The sequence below is a fragment of the Engystomops pustulosus genome, chromosome 4 (assembly GCF_040894005.1).
Source record: "Engystomops pustulosus chromosome 4, aEngPut4.maternal, whole genome shotgun sequence".
NCBI classification, from domain to species: Eukaryota; Metazoa; Chordata; class Amphibia; order Anura; family Leptodactylidae; genus Engystomops; species Engystomops pustulosus.
In genome coordinates this window covers 148,019,884-148,039,519 of record NC_092414.1, presented here as the reverse complement: position 1 = coordinate 148,039,519, position 19,636 = coordinate 148,019,884, and the positions used below count along the sequence as shown (strand labels likewise).

Genomic DNA, 19,636 nt, shown 5'->3' with positions numbered 1-19,636 from the left:
TGCATTATGCTATTGTGAAAGTATTTTTCTTCATTGGTGGAAGTGTAAGCAGCCGTGTAAACATTTTCACTGCTGCTTACACTTACAGCAATGAAGAAAAACGCTTTCAAAGCAGCCAAATGCATAGTAACATTTGAAAACGCATTAGTTCACGTGTGAATGCACCCCGAAGGCTCCCAGTGTATATGCTGGGCATATCCATAGACTTATACTAACAGATGGAGACATTCTTTTTGAATCTGTCTACTAGTATATGTAGAAAAAATTCAGCAGACTGCATTACATCGTCCTGCGTCCTCCTGGACAGTGAATTAAATGCTCAGTAAAGGCCATAGGAGGAATGGATGTCACTGTATGGCGTCCATCCCCGGCCTTCGCCGAGTGTATCCTAGTAATATAAATGCACACATAAGGGCAGTTTTTATATCACTCGGAAGACCTGGGAACCTTGGCAGCAGTATGCTGCTAATATTCACTCCTCCTCCTTCTTTTAGGGGGAGGAGTAAAGCCGGAGAACGTATCCACTGTATGAGCATACAATGAGATACACTGCTGGACGTTGCATCCATGCTGACATTGGATACAATTATGCCACCTAATGAAGCAATCTAGAGATGGTCATTGGTGTCTAAAGGATAGGCTTATAGAATGTAGTGGGAATGAATGGCACATTCTAGGTCACATGGTTGAAAGTTGGAGCATAATCATATAACAGGATTCAGAGCATCATTACACATCAGTGGTAATACAATCCTTCCAACACCCGGGGACACAGTCATCTACTAGATGGTGTTACAGCATTCAGCAATGAATACATTCGTGAGCTTTAAAATATCTGTGTAAAACCCCTGGAAATTGAATGGGAGGGGGGGGGGTCATGACTGGCTGAAGTCTTTACATAGATTTTAGAGTGTGATCTCATTTAGTACAATGGAGGCCCAGACATACATTCCTATATGAGGTGAAATAGCTCCAGGTAACAGTCTCTGGCCAGGTGCCATTATCACACTGCCATCTATGAGGGCTTTTCACTGAACCTGCTTAGGCTGTGACAGGTTGCACATAATCACAACATAAAGTCAGGGATGATTATACTGTGCAGGAATTCACTACACTCTGACTAGACGCCTGACTGAACCCTTAATATGGAGCGAGAGCAAAGGTCAATTAGAGGGGATCAGTAATAACCAAGTCTGATGGGGCTCCTTGAATGATCTGTCAAGTTTTTCCATGAACTTTGTTTTTAGGCAACTGCTTGATTTGTTACATAGCTGATGCGTTTTCTGTTGCACGTGGAATACTAAGGGGGTTTTCTATATTAAATGAATTAAGAAGCACAAAAACCACAGGCAAAGAACCTTGATTCTTTTTTTCTCCTTTTCTGATATAAGGATATTGACCCTTTAAACAATAATTGACAAATCTTGCAGAAAGAAGGTGTACAAAAATTTTATGGTTGCACCAGCAGGCACAACCTCATGCCTGGTGCAAAGATGCCTCATGTTTTTGTAATGTGTATGTAAGTGTTGGTGGCAGGATATTAGATAATTTACCAATATACATCTATTAATAGTTCTACTCTGCTTTCATGATTTATGTAAAGTAAAGCCTCCTGTCTTTCACTTCATCAGCCCGGCGTTGCTGTCCACAATGGCCGCAGGTGGAGGGTATTGTGATCTCATGGACGCAAGTCCATGACAAGTCGACCTGCCAGGACCTTATGATAGCATTTATGAATATCAGATTTAAGGGGTATTCTTATCATGGTATCGACCTCCACAACTACCGCAGCTGGAGTGATTAAACAAAGAAACAAATCCTTTTTGTATATGAAATGACCAGGAGTTACTACATTACTTACTGTGGTAATAAACACTGAATCCAGCTGGTCGCACACATCAATAGCGCATATTTGGTCAACCACGGCTATAGAGTAGTGGTGGTCTTATCCAAAGACAGCTATCTCGTTTCTAAGAGACAACAAGGGGACTAAGGAAAAATATCTTCACACAGATTTTTTTTTTGGACAACCCAAATGAGGGCAACCCTTTAAGGTCCTGGCAGAGCGATTGCTCATGGACAGTTAAAGATTACATGACCCTCCATCTGCGCCATTATGACTTGACTAGAACTGATGTGTTTTTTTTTGCTTTTTCTGTGTACCTCTGTATTATTTCAAAATATTACATTATTGCAAAAAGAAGCATAAAGTTGTACAATTTAGTTACAATTCACAAGCTGATGTTACTTCAGAAACAAAAACGGAATGCCTGCAAAGGGCCAGAGCGCTGTGCGTGTGTAGAGGGCTTCATTGTTTCCAAATAAGCACTCTAGGGAAATCTAAAAGAAGTGTTTAGTAAGGGTTCATAAAGGGGTGTCCTCAAATAACCTGCCTGTAATAAAAGCTGGGACGGGAGAACTTTTCATTACTTAATAGAGATTTTCATACATTCTGCACATCTGCTTTACACTAAATGTGAAGGTGAATGGCCTGCCAATTACAACAGCTGGTTTACTACTAGCAAAATAATACCCAACATGGCAGATTAGTGTATTTTTTATCATAACCATAGTATACCACTTGCTAATCTTAAAGAAAATCTACCATCAAAATTAAAGGGGTATTCTCATTTGTGCAAATAACTGTAATTGTTTGTATGATGACCATGGTCATATTTCTATCCTCTGGGAGTAAACATTTAAAGCTTCCTATAGAAGGACAGCAAGCAGAGATCTAAAAAAAAAAATCATGGGGAACTGATGCACAAAGTATATTGGAAAATCGTATAACTTTTCATTACATAAACAATAATATTTATTTGCTGAAATGGTAATACCCCTTTAAGCATGGTAAACAGGAGCACTAACTCATATATTCAAGCACTGCAAGTATACTATTTTGATATTCATGGTCTCCTTACTTCTAAAATCAACTTTTAAAATTGTGATAAGGAGCCAGAACAGCTCTGTGGGGTGTCACCAGAGCCCCATGACGCTGCAGATTCCCGGGCTACCACAGTCATACTGCCCTAGTTTATAATGCTTGATTTAGATTTCTTTTTTAGAAATGGTTAAAATAGTGGTTCTATCTTTTTGACATGGTTTGGGGCAGCCAATTGATTTAAAAAGTTATAAAAAAGGGTAACCTAAGTTTCTGCCAGCTTGACCTCTACCTCTAGGTTGCTAGTTCAAACAGTTCTAACTTACTTGTAGAGATTTGTTACACTTGCCATATATCATGTTGAACTATTTCTACAAGGGTCAGTAATAATTTTCTGTGACAAATATTGCAGTCTCCCAGGCACATTTGTGGTCTGTGGTTTAGTGAATACATTGATTTTTCTATAATGATGTTGAACATGTAGATGACTTGATGGGGTACATTCAGAATTTCCCATTCCATCTTGCAGAACACTTTATAATATAATTTGGGTTATTAGTTATAGTGCGAAACGCGCTGGTCGATTTAGTGTTGTCTGTATGCTGTCAACAATGAAATAAAAGAAATCAAGTTTTTACACACCTTCCGTGATCATGCTGGAGTTTTTGGTTTTGGATAAGTTATTGTTAAATAAAATGGCAAGCATTTCTTTGACACACAAAAAAAAAAAAAAGATAAATTATATATATGCCTTTAATCAACAACTGCTTATAGGATAGGTCCCATTTGAAAGTCAGTACAAGAGTAGCACTAGTGTCAGCCCTAATACAAGGTGGCCACAGGCTACTTTGGATGACAATTTATAGCACTGATGGCAACAGTGTATTTGTGTGTGTGTATGTATATATATATATTAAATAGCAATGACTTTACAGCAAATTTGATCAATACCTTCACCGATGATATGCACATGTACTGGTATGTACATAGGTGCCTCTGGGCATGTCCCGACCCCTCACTAAAAACAGCAAAATGTAATATATTATATTCAGGACTGTCTATTATATCAAGGTCGCATTCATCTACACTCCATACTCTCATTGGGGACCCCCTCTGAAGAGTTTGTCCCTAATTTTCTTGTGAAGCATAGGGTTTTGTGTCATGCCGACTCCCCTGCTTTGGAACCAAGCACAGCTATATAATGGTTTCTATCTCCTGTGGTTTTTTAGCACGTGCCAGAGAATTCTGGCAGGAAACAGATTGCACTATCATTCCCTAATAGAACCTCTTTGATCTATGAACGATCATTCTAAAGGAGACCACTGAACATAGGGGGAGATTTGTAAAACTGGTTTTGTAAAAAAGGTTCTTGACACTTTTCCAACTTGTACGACAAAAAGACGTGACCTCTGAAAAGTGGGCGTGGCTGTAATGGAGAAGTGTACCCAAAAATTATTATGTTATGTAAGTGGTCCAAATTTGTTATGTTGTTTTCTGGAGAAATCTAGACCAACTAAAAGAGGACAACAAGCCAATCTTAAACTATGCCAGACTTATCATCCAGTGATAAATCTGCTACAGAAAAACCGTCATCTGTGTACTGTTGTACTCTGCAACCAAAATGTCTGATCCGTAATGGAGTATGTTAAGGACACGAAGGAGCTAAGCAGATTGATATAGTTTTGTGGAAAAATATTCAGTGTAACTTGTTCATTTAAATCTAGGTGTCAAGGGAAGTGTCATATGCAATGCCTAAACCTTCCCTGCATGACTGACCTACCTGGATAGCTGTCACTCACTTAGTAGGACTACCTACTGCTTGTAGTCACAAAGTTGAAGTTTATATTTATGTTGAATGATGTACATATTTGTACCTTCTGTTCATCAATTCAGTCATAGAAACTTATTTAATTCAGTTAGGGCCAACATCTGCCCTAATTTCATGTCATGGTAGGAATATTATAGCGCCATTCGTTCATGAGATCGGTGTTGCCCATGAACCACACCCAGTGATATAGAGAAAACTGTGGGAAAACATCTGTTAAATAGTCAGATGACAGATCTTACATATCCTTTCTTCTGTTTTCTATACTATTTTACCCTGAACTAGGTGACCTGTGTACACAAAGCCTACTAGTAAGCAAATGAGTTTGGCTTTATTGTGTATGCAGCATATTTTTATTCTTGTAAGCTCATATAATTGAATAACAATTCGGTTGTTTATGTTGTCTTTTCAGCAATTTTCCTTTTTTCTATTAAGTTACTATACATGTTCAAGTAGAAGTTGTAAAGAAGATTGAGAGCTTTTTTATCGTGTATGGCCCCATGCAGACAAACATAAGGGATCCTGGCCCCCCCATAGATGTCTATGGCACCAGGTTACGGCGCCAAACGTTCAACTAATATAAAATAATTACATATGACATGGGATGTATTGATATAGGCCTTTTGCAGTAAGTAATCTATCTTTGAGAATTATTTTATAGCTATGAACTAGAAGATGCTTGCTTTTTGGCTTTTCAATGGCCGTATTAGGAAGGGGAAGCGTCTCCATTTACTATATCAAAACAAACAGCAAAATACAGCTCATGACTTGGAAAGTCTGAATATTGCATGGAATGCCTAACAATTTCAATGGAAACTATATAACATTCCCCAAAATCAGATTTTAGCAGAAAGTTTTTTGTCACATTGTTTACCTGCATTTTAGGACTTTTCTGACCCCATTAGATAGGCTACAGCTTTAGTTGTGGTGACTGCATTGTTTTCCAGACCATCTGTCTGTATATAGTAAATTAGCACTTTGAGATGAAATATAGCAGAACAATTCAGAATAGAGTGTAAAAACTGCTCTCTGTACTATCAATTATTCAACGTGACATTTTAATAAATCAGTTAAAATACATTTTGATAATATACTTTGCTCTTGCCTTCTAAATTAGAGCCTGTACAGAAAACCAGCACATCGACACATCTTAATCTTCTAGAAATGGCCTTCTAGCCATTTGTTTTTCTAACTTGTAATAACTTATGCAGGGACTGTGCAAGAGAAAAGACTTGTATATGACAAGTTGTATATCTGCATAGCTGGCAACAAATAACTTGTTCAGCAAAAACTCAACAATACTTGTGTAACCTTCATTGCGTGGTTTCTGATGGAAAAGCCAAAAGTGACCACACACACAAGAAAGAGGAACTCGTACTCATGAGAAAACTGGTGCCAGGAAATATAATAGGAAGTCTACTGGATTTCAAAGCATTGTCCCTTTCTGTAAAGGGGGGCAGACAAAGCAAAGTGAAACCATGAGTTATAATAGTGTTGACGTCAACTTGACTAGAACACATTCTATATAAAACATTACAAATTAAAAAGTAAAAGTATGTATTACCATACATAAATTACCAGTATTTCAACAAGGAAGAATTAAAAAAAAAAAAACTATTGTTCTTTTGACTCCTCGTTTCACCCTACTCCACCATAGAATACAGCATCAGCAAAGTCTTAGAGAACACTGTAAGATTGAAATGGTCCAAATTCAACAAGTCATGTACCGTGGATGCGGAAAGTATTCAGACCACTTAAAATTTTTCACTCTTGGGTCTTTTTTTGCGCATTAATGTACACTCTGCACCTCATCGTGACAGAAAAAAAACTGAAGTGTAGAGATATTTGCCAATTTATTAAACAAAAAAACTGAAATATGACATGGTCATAAGTATTCAGACCCATTGCTGAGACACTCATATTTAACTAACATTCTGTCCATTTCCTTCTGATAATCATTAGGATGGTTCTACTCCTTGGAGTTCAGCTGTGTTTATACGTATTGGACTTTATATTAGGAAAGGCACACACCTGTCTATACAAGACCTCACAGATCACAGTGCATGTCACAGCACGCGAGTATAATGAAGTTGGGGACGACCACAACTGTTCCTTCACCTGGCCGTTCAGCCAAACTAAGCAATTGTGGGAGAAGAACCTTGGTGAGAGAGGCAAATAAGCACCCCAAGATCCCTGTAGCTAAGCTCCATAGATGCAGTAGGGAGTTGGGAGAAGGTTCCACAAAGTCAACTATCACTGTAGCCTCCACCAGAGGCAGTGTGGTGACGGAAGCCTCTCCTTAGTGCAAGACATATGAAAGGTGTATACAGTGTGCAATAAAACACATGAAGGACTCCCAGACTGGGAAATAAGAATCTCTGGTCTCATGAGACAAAGACTTAACTTTTTGGTGTTAATTCTAAGCAGTATGTGTGGAGTAAACCAGGCACTGCTGGTGACACATGGTGTAGGGCAGCATTGTGCTGTGGTGGCAGGGACAGGACGACTGGTTACAAGGATGAAAACCTCTCCCAGAGTGCTCTGGACCTCAGACTGGACCTCAGGTTCACCTTCAACAAGACAATGCTAAAATAACAAAGCATTAGCTTCAGAACAACTATGTGACCATTCCTGACTGGCCCAGCCAGAGCCCTGACATAAACCCAATTGAGCATCTCTGGAGAAACTTGAAAATGACTTCCACCAACGTTCACCATCCAACCTGAGGGAACTGGAGAGGATCCACAAATCTGGGTGTGAAAAACTTAATTACTTCATAACTGCATCATTTCCAAGAAGACGTTTGGCTGTACTTGCTTCTTCTCAGTACTGAGCAAAGGGTCTAAATACTTAAGACCATGTGATATCAGTTTTTCTTTTTTTAATAAATGAGCAAAATATATCTACATATCCGAGGGTTTTTTTTCTGTGAAAAGTATACCATAATGAGAAAAAAAGAACTTTTTTGATCTTACCAATTTGCTGTAATGAAGGAAGACAATAGCCATGTTGTCCGCACTGGTAGTAGGTAAAAAATTCAGCAAAAGTTTATACTTTCCATACCCACTGTATGTAAAGAAGATAAAAAGTACATGAACATAATGTAGGAGTGAATTTGAGGTAAAATCTACTGGTATGTTCTACCACACCTGTGTAGGACAAGTATCACATTCTCTATGATGTGAAAGTAGCACATGGCACAACTATTGTGCGGGATCTAGAAGGGCTGCATTCATCAAACTCCAGCCAGGACTCAGCCATCTTGCCTGTAACTACCATTCATGTCAATAGGATTTACAGCCACATTAACACGTACAGAGGTTGATGAATCTCTCCCACTGGAAAAGCATGCCATTTTCAGAGTTGGCTGGGGTTTTCTCCTGGAATAGATGGAGGTTTCTATTATGGCTTGATTTATGAACCATTTGATATACTGGCACTAAAAGGATTACGTTTTTGTAACTCTTCATAGAAAAAAAAAAAAAAAAAGAAAGGGCGGGTTGGAGGGGCACGCTGGAGGATTTCACCTGCATCACACAATGTAATGTGATGGATATAAAAAGTCACAATGACTGCATCTCTGGTATAATACATCTGCCAGACTATTTGACACTGTGCCAGAGCGGAGTAAACCCTAATCCTCCATTTAATCTAAGATGAGGTCTGCTTTCAGTAAGTCTCAACAGATAATAGAGAAGTAGGAAGCAAACTTGGCAGCTCGTATACTTGGCAGACAAACAGCATCTTCAGTTGACCCATATTATAAAAAAAATGGGCTGGCAAAGCACTCATACAGAGGAGAAAGCAGCCTGTTGTAACCTTTCCTTGTAATATTATACAAGATATGAACTTATATCAAGTAAATCTATACTTTGACCCCTTCTTCATATGACATAACAAGGACATGAAGCCATGATGTGTTATATATGATCTGTGAATATCCTGCACACAACCCCAATCACAAACACATAATATATTTGGTAAATGTCAGTATGGTGCAGCGCATGAAAAAAACAACAAAAAAAAAAAAAAAACGAGGTACTAATCCTAAAATACTTGCCTGGCCTTACCAGAGTATAGACCAAAGAATTCAGATTATGTCAGCACTCCAGTGGAGACTTGTGTTTATTCCACCATAAGGGCTTGGCAATGCCCTTAAAATAACGGTTAGATGTTGCTATGCTGTATATAACATTTTGGCTGAACAAAACATAAGAGGGGGGGGGAGGGGGGGGGGCAGCACGGTGGCCTTGCAGCGCTGGAGTCCTGGGTTTGAGTCCCACCCAGGTCAACATCTGCAAAGAGTTTGCATGCTCTCTCAGTGTTTGCGTGGGTTTCCTCTGGGTCCTCAGTTTTCCTCCCATACTACAAAACATACTGGCAGGTTGTTTGTGAGCCCCATGTGGACAGGGACAATTTGGCTTTGTGCAGCTCTACGTAATCTGTAGGCGCTATATAAATAAAGAATTATTATTAAGTGTTCACTGGGATGCTGTCATAATCTGAATTCTTTGGACTATAGTCAGGTTATTCTGCCCATAATACCCTATCCATATTGAGAATACATGCATGCTTGTATGTGTGTGTGCGCATGTATACGGGGGAAGTTGAGAGGAAGAGCTGTCAACAGCTATAAGAATGTAATAGCCAACTTAACACATAGTAAAATCTCAATTCTCAACACCATCTGTTCAAACACAGATGCATTGTAGCTCTCCCCGTGCCTGTGCACAATGGACACTCTGCAGTCTGTAAGCGAACACAACGGTGCCCAGGCTGATATACAACGTGTCATTATTTTCATGTGTACACAAGCTGCAAGCCTTCCACAGAGTAGTCATGATGTATTTCAGACTGGCCTCATTTATCCACATCATAGAGGAATACTCATCTGCTATTATGATCTCATCCAATACTCAAGACATGATTAATTGGCAGCTAGTACCTAATCATATTATATTATCATCTGCAGCATGTAATTCCTTGTCATACTAGTAGGTACTACTACAAGTGTGCAGGTTTATGTGCGAGTTATAAATATTCATGCAAGCTTTGCTTCATTCTAAATGATGGGCGGTTTTTGAGGTATTTTAAAGCAAATTAGAAACGCATTAAGGAAAAACTCCTCCTATAAAAGCATATGTGTTTTAACCAAAGTCTTTCTGGTCCCCCCTCACTCCAAAACATACTGATAGGTTGATTAGATTGTGAGCCCCATTGGGGACAGGGTCTGATTTGGCAAGATCTGTGCAGTGCTGCGTAATCTGTGTGCGCTATATACAGTAAATAAGAATTATTATTCTTATTATTAAAGCGCAATGGCACAAGTTGTCTTCTCAGTTCCTCCTCCTCACTCATGGCAAACTTGCCTCTACTTCCTGAGTGAGAAGGAAGGGAAGAGGGACTGAGGAGAAGATGACCCCTTCCGTTTGAACTGCCCCTTTCCCCTGCACTCGCCACCCACTGCTGCCAGGGGGACATGTAATGTAAAACTATTGCTCAAAAAGCACTAGATTTATTCATATTGCTGTCAAAGGAATATTATAAATGAACATGTCAAAGGCAATTCAGGTAAAGTGACCTTGCTGAGGACAGGTTCCCTTTAAAGGGGTATAACAAAATCTGGGCAACTGTAGAGTTTGAGTACAATTAACAGTGCAGTAGTGTTCCCTGCACATTCCGGCACTGTCCTCCTCACAGGGATATACATGTACACACATGACGGCAGCAGCCAATTACATCACAAACCATTGAGCCAAGTGATTGGGTTGGGTAAATGAATGCTGGAGAGGAGGAAAGAGTAGCAATGTGGGAATCCATTCTTTTTTCTCCCTCCCTGTGGTAGGCCGTTTTGTATCTGGCAGTTTAATTTTTTTTATCATAAAAACATGCACAAAATGTTTAATGGGGCTTGGGGCCTTAGGAGAACTACCCATTTAATTTTGAGACAAGTCACACTGAGCCAAGAACTTTGATCAGCCAAGTGTGCATGAGTATAAGGGGATCAGGTGAAATAATTAAAAACATAGTGCATAATAATCAAATACCTAAAGGGCCTTAATTGCTGTAACATCATACCGTGATGTGCTACTCAAAGGAAATCTACCATTTGATTTCATGCATTATGAACCAAACATTCCTTAAGAATGCTGAGGCTACACTGATGCAGAAACATATCTTGTTTAATCCTTGAGCTGAGTGGTTTTGCAGAAAAAACTATTATAAAACTCAGGATTTTGGGAAAGATGGGTTGCATGCTGCTTACCATTTATAAACCCATTACACAGAGCTTCCTGAACTTTTCAGACAGGACTAATCAACCTGAGCTGGATGACTTCTACACAGCAGCTGGGGGGAATTAATTGATTACTTCTGCCTGTCAGGCACAACACAGTGATAACATCAATCTCTGAAGCAATGCAAGAGGAGAAGCGCCAAGCCAGTCACAGGGGCGCAGAGCCTCATTATCCTGAATTTTATCATTTTTTAAGAAAAACCACTTGGCTCAAGAATTAAAAGATTATATGTTTCTGCATCAGTGCAGCATTCTCAAGGCATGTTTGGTTTTTTTATGCATGAACTCAGAAGGTAGATTTCCTTTAAATCATATAAGATTAATGAAAATGCTCCGCTAAGTTTAGCATATCTTCCCTGCTACCTGCCATACAACATTCAGTAACTGTTTACCAAGATCTGCAGGATGAGATCACTGGCGTGGGAAAGACATTGAACTTTCTATGCATTAACTCTTAATGGAAGTTCAGAAAGACTTGCTGAGTGTGCAGAGCCGGATGTGAGTGTCTGCACTCAGTTTTGCACCAAAATGACCTCCATTGTATGCAAACAATGTGGGGCTCCTATCTGGCACGTTATGTGTTTTCAGCAAACTGAAGAAGAAAAAAAAAAAAACTGTAATAACACAAAGACAAAAATAAACATTAGAGAAAGCAACCCGCACTGCTGCATATTTAACAAATATATCTAAGTTTGGAGAGTTAAATAAAGTTCTTGGCACCGCAAGATGTTTCCACTTTCCCAAAACAGATGATTTAGAATTTACTATGATCTAAAAACAGAACCAAAACCACATGGCACATCTAGTGGACATCCAAGTTTATTTTTGACTTCTTGGAGATCCAATCCCTTTCCTGTAGCCAAGTAATAATACACTGTAATCCGCATGTTTTATAAAATATACTGTGTGGCTAAACGAGAAAACAGAATAAAATGACTATTCATGGAGGAAACAGGATTACTTTCTATATACGCATAGTGAACCATTTTGTGAAATGAATTTACTTTGCTCATTACGGGGCCCTGGAAGTACAGACCCCTATTGTACTGTACTTGTGTTTGTTTTCCTATAGTCAGGCAATTGGGAATTCACAAACAGAATAGAGCATGTGCCCATACATATAACAATGTGCAGTCCTGTTCTGCCTATGGAAGAAGTAATATGAGAAGGGCTGGGGTGGTGAACGTATCAATATAGGGCCAGAAACCTCAACAGGACTCATTTGCCAAGACACATTTAGTACAAGCAAAGTGATTTTTTTCAGTCCCATATCACGTGGGGAGTCTGCATTTGGTCGGACACCAGATGAAACCAAACTAATATTCTTGTTAACTGAGGTTAGACCCAAGTATGAGCAAACGCTGTGTGAGGTCTTGGCTTTCTTAGAAAACTGAGAAGATATTGTGCTAAGAACACATTCATACTATGACCTAAGATACTAAAGATCTGAGCTGCCTGTCTAAAAATAGGAAATAACATACCTCACCAAAAACCCAGAGTAGGGATGTCAAGAAAAAGTACAAGAATTACAAAGTGCTAGGAACAGAGCAATGACGGGCTGTTGATGCCAGAAAAGTTTGTCATCTCACCTGTTACATATAATCTATCGAGGGTGCAGTCACATGCTGCGTTTCCAAGTGCACGGGACCGTGCCTCGGCCCAATCTCATTTGTGTTTCCAGCTAAACGCATGTGATTGTTTATCGATTGCATGGGTTTCAATGAAAACACAAATGTGCTCACCTGGCGCACGCCCCCATTGCGTTAGAGTTGCGCTTGTACACGGAGAGCTAGAGCAGCACGTGACCACACATGGAGTGGTTAAAATGGCAAATAGCGGGCACACCAGACGTAGCACCCATGACCATAGTGCACCAAAATACTCAACTGCATATAAATAAACACCACTTTTCCATTGTTGACGCCAGAAGCCAATTTTTAATAGCCCAAACAATGTTTGGCAACAGCACCAAGTTTGTAGGCTCATTAGTTACTGAGCCCCAGGGATCTGACTGAAATAAGATAACCATAGCACATTTATTAGATTTTGCATGTATAGGTGTCCACTTGGGGATATTCTTATTTTTTTTCCCTAACAATAACCTGGTCACAGGAAGTCCCACCAATGAGATCTCCACAGATTACATAGATCCCATTGGTTCAGAAGAAATCGCAGGAGAGCAGCACTCCGTGTAAAAGTGGTATTTATTCAAGCACCAGTGGCAATAACAAGCAACGTTTCGGCTAGCTCCATGCAGCCATTTTCAAGCTTGAAAATGGCTGCATGGAGCTAGCCGAAACGTTGCTTGTTATTGCCACTGGTGCTTGAATAAATACCACTTTTACACGGAGTGCTGCTCTCCTGCGATTTCTTCTGGATTCTTCTGGTGCCTTGAGTCAGGCCCTAAGAGCTTGCACCCACCTGGACTTCGATCCACTTCACTGTGCCGCCCTTATTTTCCTTTAGATCCCATTGGTTTGTAGCTCTCTCCTGCCTAGTCAAATAATCTGAGAAGATGCTGGACATTCTACACTGTATTTGGATGATAAACAGGGTATATGTAGGTAGGTTCTCAGTCCAAAGCATAAAACAAGGTCATATATTGATAAAAACAAAACACACAGACACGGACAAATTCAACTGCAGAATATTGGCTCTTTCCATCTACTACACGTGCACTTTTGGCTGAGCATGCATGTGTGTGTGAATTCAGGAGAACTAGCAGTCAGATGCAGGAGTATTCAAGCAACAGCAATATATTGTAGTTGAAACGCAATGTAACCTCAGCATGTGATCAAGGCTGAAGCCTTCAGAACGCATCAAAAAACGTGACGCAACACATCACGTGAAAGTGCCCTGAGTCATTTCAACTGACCCATGCACGTTTCACATATCCATGTGGAGGCCATAGAAAAAGCAGCTCCTATTCGTGCCTGTGTTTGCAGCCAGAGCCTTCTCATACCTACACGGGTGTTATCCATGTGCCTTCTGTATTTGTGTATCAGTTTATAGGTAACACAATTTTGTCACTCTTTAAGAGGTTTGGACGAGCTAATGCCACAAAAACGGATAACATACGGGTGACATGAGTACAGATTACACTCCGATGACACAGGGTCCATGGAGCGACCTGATTACAGCAAATGTTCATGTGCAATGAGACTAGGATTATGCAGAGGTAAGAACCTGCTCCGGTTTTATGAATAATTCTCGCCCAGTGCATGTGAGTGAGGTACATTGGCCTTAGGGGGAGGGCACACATGGCGTTTGAATGCGTTTTTGGCAGGTTTTTAAGCAGTCCGTCAAAAAACGTATGCGTTTTTGACCAGTTTCAATTAAGATAATTGGTCAAACCTGTAAAAAACAGATGCGTATTTTAAAGCACATGTTTTTTTGACAGACTGCTTCAAAACGCCATGTGTGCCATCACCCTTAAGTACACGTCACACATGAGCTGGAGAACCCAGGACATGTATGATTCATGGTGTGTGGGGTCACATAAGGCGTTTGCACTGGGTAAGACACCAGGTGCTGATTACCAATCACATGTGTTTCAATGGAAACGTATGTGACAAACCCCGCCCCCTGGCGGGTGTAAACACAATACAAATGCCACATGTGGCTACACCCTGCTGCACACATGCTGCAATGCAATGTCCAGGACAAGTCCTGCTCGGTACAAGCAGCAGGCGGTACTGGTTAGGGAGTAGATGAGCCCAGTGACCACCTGGACATCGGGCGTGCACAGCCCGGACAGAGCGTCACATCATTCCTATAGAGACTCCAGATAAAGCTGCCACTCCCATCCCCGCAGCTCCAGACCACCTGCCCGGCGCCAGCCAGTCACACCAGGCGGCGTCTGCTCTGCGATCCGTTAGTCACGTCTGTTGCTGGCCGGGAGAGCAGGCTGCCCCGCACAGGGCGAGGTCGTGTGACTGGAGGGAGATATTGTCTGAAGCGTGGGATGGGCGTGCCTGAAGGCGGGGTGTGTCATGGGTGGGCGTGGCGGTTGCGGGGAGGAGGGGGCGTGTATCGTATAACAAAGAAGCAGCAGCCTTGTGTGCAGTGCTGTGTGGTGACCTGAGGAGGACGCGCCGCACGTAACACCTGGTGCAGAGGCGTCCCGCCGCGCACACACTGCCCGCCCGGGACTCGGCACTGGCCGGAGGTCACCTGAGGTGGCGCCTCCCCCTCCCCGCGCGCTGCCCCGGCTCCACGCCTCACGTCATATATAACTCACTACACGGAGGGGGCTGCCCCCACCCCGTGACTGCTCCCTCCTGCTGTCACCTCCTGCAGCACATGCCATGCTCTAGTGCCACCTCCACATGTGCGCACCTGGCGCCTAGCAGTGGGTGTGACCGCTAACATTCACGTTTCATCTCCCAGACGGTGGCACGGGGCAGTAGCATGGTATAACCACCGGGCAGTTCCAGTGTATGAGCACCAGGCAGTAGCAATGTATCTTCCTAGGGCAGTACCGGTGTATGATCACCAGGCAGTACCAGAGTATGAGCACCAGGTTGTAGCAGTGTATCACCATAGGACAGTACCAGTGTATTATCATCCTAGGGCAGTACCAGTGTCGTGTCCCCCCCCCCCTGGGCAGTACCAGTGTATGACCCCCGGGCAGTTCCAGTGTGTCACCCTTGGGCAGTACCAGGGTATCAGCCCTGGGCAGTACCAGTGTGTCACCCCCCCCCGGGCAGTAACGGTGTGTCACCCCCCCCCCCCCGGGCAGTGCCAGTGTGTCACACCCCCCGGGCAGTGCCAGTGTGTCACTCACACCCCCGGGCAGTACCAGTGTGTCACACACCCCCGGGCAGTACCAGTGTATGACCCCCGGGCAGTACCAGTGTGTCACCCTCGGGCAGTACCAGTGTGTCACCCTCGGGCAGAGCCAGTGTGTCACCCTCGGGCAGAGCCAGTGTGTCACCCCCGGGCAGTGCCAGTGTGTCACCCCCGGGCAGTGCCAGTGTGTCAACCCCGGGCAGTGCCAGTGTGTCAACCCCGGGCAGTGCCAGTGTGTCAACCCCGGGCAGTGCCAGTGTGTCAACCCCGGGCTGTACCAGTGTGCCATCCCCGAGCAGGACCAGTGTATGACCCCCGGACAGTACCAGTGTGTCACCTCGGGGCAGTGCCAGTGTGTCACCCCCGGGTTGTACCAGTGTGCCATCCCCGGGCAGGACCAGTGTATGACCCCCGGGCAGTGCCTGTGTGTCACCTCGGGGCAGTGCCTGTGTGTCACCTCGGGGCAGTACCAGTGTGTCACCTCGGGGCAGTACCAGTGTGTCACCTCGGGGCAGTACCGGTGTGTCACCTCGGGGCAGTACCGGTGTGTCACCCTTGGGCAGTACCAGTGCCCCCCCCCCGGGCAGTACCAGTGTGACACACACCCCCCGGGCAGTACCAGTGTGTCTCCCCAGGGGAGTACCAGTGTATCACCCCAGGGGAGTACCAGTGTGTCACCCTTGGGCAGTACCAGTGTGTCACCCCGGGGCAGTACCAGTGTATCACCCCCGGGCAGTACTAGTGTGTCACCCTTGGGCAGTACCAGTGTGTCACCCCCGGGCAGTACCAGTGTGTCACCCCCGGGCAGTACCAGTGTGTCACCCCCGGGCAGTACTAGTGTGTCACCCTTGGGCAGTACTAGTGTGTCACCCTTGGGCAGTACCAGTGTGTCACCCTTGGGCAGTATCAGTGTGTCATCCCCGGGCAGAGCACTGACCTGTGTGTGTCCTCAGATGAGCCTTGAGATGCGAGGACTTGCCGTAGACTTTCTCGCAGCCCGGGTAGGGACACTTGTGCTTCTTGAGGGGTGACTCGGGGTCACCGCGGCTCTTCCCCCTCCGGGCTCTTTGTCTGCCGCTTGGCCCGGGCAGCACGGGCGCTGCACCCTCCGCACTGTGCACCGGCGACCCCGGGCTCTCCCGCCCCTCCTCCACATGCTCGGGGACTTGTTGGTTGAAATCGGCCAGGATCCGGGCCACCACGAACAGGGACGCGTTGTCCTTGCTGCCGGTCTTGTCGTCGGCGGGGGCGGCGGGCGGCGGGAGCTCGGGCGTGTGGCTGTGCACTATGGCCCGGCTGGACATGGACACCAGGCACTCCGCCGCGAAGTGATCCACACAGGCCAGTGCAGACATCTTCTGCTGCAGGATTCCTTCACGTCTGGGCGGCACGGGGGATCCCTCTCGCATGTCGTGCAGATCACGCCCAGGTTACACGGAGCTCCATGTGGGGAGGGCACTGACACATGCCCGGGCTCTACATGTCGTGCCCGCCGCTATCACCGCACTAGCAGCCGCTCTGTGGCTCAGTCCCACGTGGGGGCGTGGCCTGCACAAACATCTGTGAGTGACGTCACGGACAGCCACATCCTGGACTGTCCTCATCCCATGGCTGCAGCAGGGCCAATCACTGTCTTGTTTATACTCATCCCATTGGCCCTGGAATTGTGGCAACTTGGGATAACATGAGGAGGGTGAGCACCAGCCTGGAGTCCCATCATCATTGTACAGCACAATCCCTGCCAGCTAGATTTCACACCCTCCCGTCTCCCTGACAATAGATTACTGGGGGGCTCTCCATCCCAGGACAACATTCCAGTGCTCCCAGAATGGGATTATGTGCCTGCTGGAGGGGGATCACAGGGATAATGGAGAAGCCCAGCAGATGCACTGCTTTGTTCCTCCTTATTATCGCCCACAGATACAGGGCACCTTCTCTGTGATAACATTGTACAGCAAGTTTCCAATAATGACATTGTGTGGTGTGTGCCAAGCCTGGATGTTGTGCATTAACATAAAACCCCATGTGCCCGCTCTTTACAGACCTAGGGGTAGAACTGGCGGCACAGGGTCTTAATTCTCAGCCGAGCAAGGATTTTTCAAGTTTCTACTGAGCACAAAGAAACCAAAAATCTATCATTCATCCAACCAAAGCCTCTGGAGATAACTGATATTGTTATATTCTGTTTCTACAACGTGTGACTTTTTAAGCTCACAGTTATATGACCTGTATTATAGTGGGACTCCGGGCAAAACTGATGCTTACGGGTAATCTTTTGATGTTCAGATTATTTTATACATTATCCCTTTGTTGAATTTGGAAGAAAATAATTAATATGGGTATACAGATATCTATACCTCTTCTAATAGAACACCCTAATGCTTTCCCTGACCAGCAGCAGCTCTCTCCCTAGCGGCATCCAGACAGAGAATGACGCGAGCAGCGCGGGCAGGGGCTAGTCTATTCCAGGGTCACCTGATCTGGCCAGCCAACCACTGCTATCGACGTGTAAGGGTACCACGTCATGCTGGGTGGAGTCTCCTGGCTTGTGATTGGCTCTGTTTCTGGCCGCCAAAAAGCAAAACGGCGGGAGATGCCATTTTCTCGAGCTGGCGAAATACTCGTCCGAGCAACGAGCAGTTTCGAGTACGCTAATGCTCGAACGAGCATCAAGCTCGGACGAGTATGTTCGCTCATCTCTAGTTTTCATACATTTACAAAAATTATAAACTTGTGCAGAATTTTTTATTTTATTTTGCCATCTTCTGACGCTAATAACTTTTTTATACTTCGGTGTACAGAGCTGTGGGTGGTATTTTTTTGCAATTTTTGATGCTACCATTTTTAGGACTGTACGACCTTTTGATCACTTTTTATTGATTTTTTTAAAATGGCAAAAAAGTGGCATTTTCGACTTTGGGCGCTATTTTCCGTTACGGGGTTAAATGCAGTGTAAAACGGTTATTATATTTTTATAGAACGGGCATTTTCGGATGCAGCGATACCTAATGTGTTTGTTATTTTTGCTATTTATTTATATTTATATCAGTTCTAGAGAAAGGGGCGTGATTTGAATTTTTATTTTTTTATTATAATTTTTTTTTTTTTACTTTTTTTAATTTTTACTTTTACTATTTTTTTACACTCCCTAGGGTACTTTAACCCTAGTTTGTCCGATCTATATGGGGATTTTCCTCCTCATTCATTACAATGTGCAAATCGCACATTGTAATCAATGGATTGAAACCCGAGGCTGTCATGGCAACGGATTGCGGCTCCCTGATGAAGTCAAGGGGAGTGACAATCTCCAACAAGATGGGTGTTACCGGTAAGTGTTTGCTGCGATATGCAGCGGCCCGTGAGCCCTCTCCATGCACCTGCAGCCGACCCGTGACGTGCTATTACGTCACGAGTCGTGAAAGGGTTAAAAGGATAACACTGTAAATGCATTATCAACCAACATGGTGCATGCCTAGTCAACAAACCCTTCACTTTTTTTCAACAAGAATAACAAAGTGTGAGACCTAAACAGAACCTAAAAAAGTTTGTGAGCCTATGAATATCAATGCACTAACAATTACCTGTGTCCAAACATTTTTGCAGCTCTGGCCACAAATAATGGACATGAAAAGACTCATTTTAAAGAGGAATTACATGTCACAAAATACAGGAATATAAATTTATTCGCTCTTTGACACCCTACACAAAGGACACATTGGGGCAGATTTATCACGCTGTCTGGTAAAGGTTGCTCACTGCCTAGTTTTTGTAGCTTTAGGCTGGAGAGGTTGGGAGCTGCCTGAGCAGTAGTCCTAGGCAGAGTCCATATGTAGTCAGAGCTGCA

At 43.6% G+C, this 19,636-nt stretch overlaps 1 protein-coding gene across 1 annotated transcript in view; it reads right to left on the bottom strand.

The window, feature by feature from the left end:
* The window catches only part of KLF13 (KLF transcription factor 13), a 45,066-nt gene extending 27,686 nt beyond the window's left edge, over positions 1–17,380 (bottom strand). Inside the window, exon 1 of the mRNA XM_072148028.1 lies at positions 16,730–17,380. Within this exon, the coding sequence (XP_072004129.1) occupies positions 16,730–17,201 (472 nt within the window). The 5' untranslated portion in view covers positions 17,202–17,380. The remainder of the gene's footprint in view (positions 1–16,729) is intronic.
* Positions 17,381–19,636: the final 2,256 nt, after the last annotated feature.